At 30.5% G+C, this 4,624-nt stretch overlaps 1 protein-coding gene across 1 annotated transcript in view; it reads right to left on the bottom strand.

Moving 5' to 3' along the window:
- Positions 1 to 321, bottom strand: part of LOC111392522 — a 1,476-nt gene extending 1,155 nt beyond the window's left edge. Inside the window, exon 1 of the mRNA XM_023017884.1 lies at positions 283 to 321. Coding sequence (XP_022873652.1) covers positions 283 to 321 — 39 coding nt within the window. The remainder of the gene's footprint in view (positions 1 to 282) is intronic.
- Between the last annotated feature and the right edge of the window lie 4,303 nt (positions 322 to 4,624).

Raw genomic sequence — 4,624 nt, 5'->3', positions numbered from 1 at the left:
TTGGAGTCCTGAATGGTTAAGGAGTTGGTTGAATTCCAGAATTATGCGTGAGATAGGACTCTTGTGGGAGTTAAGATTCCTAATTGCGTAGGAATTCAAAAGGGTGAACAATTGTCAGCAGTAAGGAGAAGCACATTCCCGAGGACTATGCCCGAGGACACATGTTTGCAATATGCGAAGCGTCATGGAGATGTGGTCGGGCCTTGTGTCTCGAGGACGAACATGCTCGAGGACACCACAGATGGATTTACAACTTTACCAAAATTAGTCCTCGGGATATACTGATCGGGGATATTGTAAAATGTCACCATTAGGTACCATTGCTAAGCCCAATTGGCATACTGATGTATGAAAAGGAGATGACTGCTTATTTTTCCTAGTCTCAAAAATCTAACCCAATCTTATGGTAAACTGCCCTCCTAGTTTCAACGTGTGATGGTGATTAGACCTCTAGATATGTGGACCTGAATCGTGTGGATTAGCTATTTTAGGTGGGACTGGAGTGCGTAGGTTCGAAACATTACCTTGTTTGGATCGATTGAAAAGAAAAATCCTCTAAACTTTGACCGGGGAGATTTTCTAAGAAACGTATACTTTCTATATATATATATAATAATTACTTTCTATAAGTACACATTTATGTTGTGTTCTCAAATGAGATTTCATGAATTTGAATATATTTTCATAAAATTATAAGAACCTTAGTAAAAATGATAAGATTTCGAAAGATTATGTTATTTGTATCTTAAACTTGAAATTAATTCACATCTTTTAGAATATTTCTAGTAATGACATCCTTATAAATCCATGAGATATTAAGGATACGTAAATTTTTGGGGACAACTAAATTTAGAAGATTTTTAAAATCAATCAAAATTTCAATCGACGACATTAAAAAGCTATAAAAGGAAAAACCCAATAGTAATTACACAGTTAACATAGTAACCAAATAATTCCTCGTTTTATAAATAACTATAAAAGGAAAATTTAATTTACAAAATTATAAACTAATTCTCATTTATGATATTTAGGCCGAAAAATAAGTATTTAAAGGTAGATACGGAGCTAAAGTTTTCGTTCAATCTCACAAACAAGAATGTCTCCCTTACGAGCATATCTATTCATTGGACTTCTTTTTGCATCGCATTGCTCCTTTCTTCACATGAAAAAATGTTTAGGTAAATTTATATTCCATTTTCCTTATTCATTTCCCATTTTCCCAAGTATTATAATTAATTAGCAATTTTATTTTAAATTTTTCTGAATTTTCAGTTGCAGGGTTCGAAGGCTCCGATGGAGTTAATGACTATGTTGTTATAGGACGTTGTAGGTCGGATGAAGAGTGCATCAAGTTTTGCAAAGCAGATGGTTATGGTTGGGGCAGGTGTACAATTCCAGATACTCCCTTTGGACCTCAACTTTGTCTATGCAAGACTGGAGCTTGAATTGCATTTCAGAGTTTTGATTAATAAGGAATTTTGGGATGTCAATTATTTTATGAAATAATAAAAAGAAGGGAGAAAAAAAAACTTAGTCTCTCAAAGTCTTTCTACGCATTCTTAATTGATTGATTGGATGATCGTATGTTTAATACATATTAGTTGTTAGCATTGAGTTATATTTCTTAAAATCGACACATTTGTCTAAGTTTGATGATTTAATTGACATATGAAAAAGTAAGCGACCCCAAAGAGTTATATTACATTATAAGTTGACCAATTGATTAACCTCTCGATAAATTTTTATCTTCATTATAACATTTAATTGAATTTTTTTAAAATTGGAAATCATTGTAATATTTAAATATGGGAAGTATAAACAAGAAATTGCCCGAAAATATATTGATAGCGACTTTACCCTAACGCTCTTAGGTTCTTAACACTTCGCCACTGAATTTCTAATATTTTGCTTCTCGTGTAGTAAGAGCATTGATATTTAGATATAGTTGTTGGTTGACAACTCTTCAAAAAATTGTAATTTGGCCGTCCTTCCAATTATAGAGTTGTGACTCATGATGTAATATAATACATTACATAGACCTTTAAATGGAATTTAGTACGAAAATTACTCGTTCGGGTCAAGAATTTTGATCTTGTTGAATTTTGAACAATTGAACAGATTATTCAATAGCATTCTAAACATGCCACAACAAATTAAATAGGCACCACTGCAAAGCCCGTTTGGCATATTGTAGTAAGAAAAAGGAGAAAATTGAGTATTTTTCCTAGTCCCATAATCCAACTTGATCTTGTGGTAGACTGCCATCCTAAGAGACACTTGCCAACTAACTCGAGGAGCATGATATCTCGCTCCCACTAACAAAAAAGCTCAAATCACGAAAAAGGGAGCAAACAAAAATGCCAGCAGAATGGTTCAGTTTCGAGCTCGACAATTTCAACTGTGTGATGATGATTGGACCTTTGGATATGTAGACCTAAATCGTGTGTGTTAGCTATTTTGGGTGGAACTAGTGTAGGCAAGTCCAAAATATTGCCTTGTTTGGATCGACTAAATAATCCTCTAAACTAGCTTAGAAGATTTTCTAAGAATGTGTACTTTTTCTTTCTAAATCGGATAAAAATAAAGTTGAAATGATGTAACAGACAAGATGCTAAACATGGCCATGTACTTGATTCGAATAGAATCCAAATTTAGCAATGGTTTTATTTTAGATTCCTTGAATTTCATCATATGAATCTATCCTATTGAGAAGACGCTTTTTAAATGAATAAAATGATTTTAATAACATTTCTATCTAAAAAAATACTTATAGGGGAGTCCTCAACTAAGGAGGATCTCCTCAATAAAGATTGTGATGGATTTCAAAGATTGTTCTAAATTTAGGTGTTCTCAATCGAGATTTTAATGGATTTTAGTACAATCTATTAAAATTTAGGTGTTTTTAATTAGGGTGTATTTGATTACATTTATTTTTCATCGAAAATATCAGTTTTCCACTCAAATTCTTACTTGAGATGTTTGATTGTTAATTTTTTCCATGGAAAACATTTTCCAACTTTTGAAAATATGCCTAATTTTTTTTTTGTTTTTAAGGAAAACATTTTCCTTTGGTGGAGGTGGTTTTTATTTTCCACAAAAGATGGAAAATAAAGAGCAAAAATGTCAAAAAATGAAAGGTAGGGACGTTTTCCACAATAGACTTGAAAGGTAGGGACGTTTTGTGCCAATTACCCTATTTATAATTATTAGAATTTATCTTATGAAAGAGTGGAATGTTAAAATAACGGTACCTAAGATCAGAGGGTGGAATGTTAAAAATGTATTCTCTGATTTCAATGTCAAACAATTGAACTTAAAAATTCAAATGTGCTAAGAATTAGGGCTAGAATAAATTCTTGAACCGAACTTATCGAGTCGGACCCGAACCAAATTGAACCGAATTGTATCGAACAATTTTTCTTAAATTAAATACTCGAATGGATATCTGAATTGAGAGTTGAGGAGTTTGGCTCGATTTTTTGTTTTAGATCAAAAACCGAAGAATTGAATATTCTTTTTTTTTAATTAATTTATTTTAAATAAATCAAATTATTATTTTTCTAAGTAATTTGCTGGTTAGTTAATTTTGCTCAAACCCAAATATATGTTTTTTTTTTTATTTCTAATTTTCAATCCAAGCCAACTTAATCAAATTGACATAAATTTTACCCAAATCTATTATTCTAATGTGTATCATTTCTATCGTCCTAAAGAAATCAAATTGAAACTCAACAATACCTTTTTTAATTATTGTGGCTCACTTTCTTCCTCTTTTTTTGATTTTAACAATCAAATCTATGAAAACCTTAGCACAAAGATAGAAAAGACACATAACATTGAACTAATTTATTTTGTAAGAGCTAATATGATCATGTCTTTAGTTAATTAATGTAATTTTGTAAATGTTAAAAAATTTAACTATAGTACGAAATTCAAGAACTGATTGGAATCAAACCTAAATGGTTCCATAATTAAATTTGGACCCCCGACGGTTTCACTTGCTAAATAACCGAAAAATTCGAATTCAATTAAATTTCCAGTTAGAACTGAATTGAACCGAACCGAACCGGATCATTCTAACCCTACTAAAAAATTTGGAATTCTTGAATAATTCAAATAATTAAAAAAAAAAATCACATGGTGAATATGTTGCATCAATTTTTACACCACCACAATAATTGTGACCAGTGCTCCTGTAATAAATTTTCTAATAATTATAACTGATATACTATAATTATAATTTCAATTATTTTCGTAATTCTATTTTTCCGTATTATGTTAAGCCCTAAAAGAGGTGTATTCAATTAAGACTTTTAATTGCTTTCCGAGATTTAAAAAATTTAGGGACATTTAATGTAAACTTTTTAGATTCTCTAAAAGTATTGGTGTATTCAATTAAAATTTTTATAGACTTAAAAAAAGTCTCAAAAAGTCACAATGTATTCAATTAAAACTTTTTAGACGTCTCCATAAGTCTTGGGGTATTCAAATTTTAATGAATTTTAGAGACTTAAAACTTTTATAAAAGTCTCTTGGACACAAACTTTAAAACAAAAAGTATTCATATAAAATCTCAAATTTTGTCTCTCATTAATTATAAGATTTTTTGAGACTCTCCAAAAAT

Source organism: Olea europaea, chromosome 4, assembly GCF_002742605.1.
Source record: "Olea europaea var. sylvestris chromosome 4, O_europaea_v1, whole genome shotgun sequence".
Taxonomy (NCBI): Eukaryota; Viridiplantae; Streptophyta; class Magnoliopsida; order Lamiales; family Oleaceae; genus Olea; species Olea europaea.
Note: the sequence above shows the minus strand (reverse complement) of the source record. Positions and strands in the feature narration are given on the sequence as shown.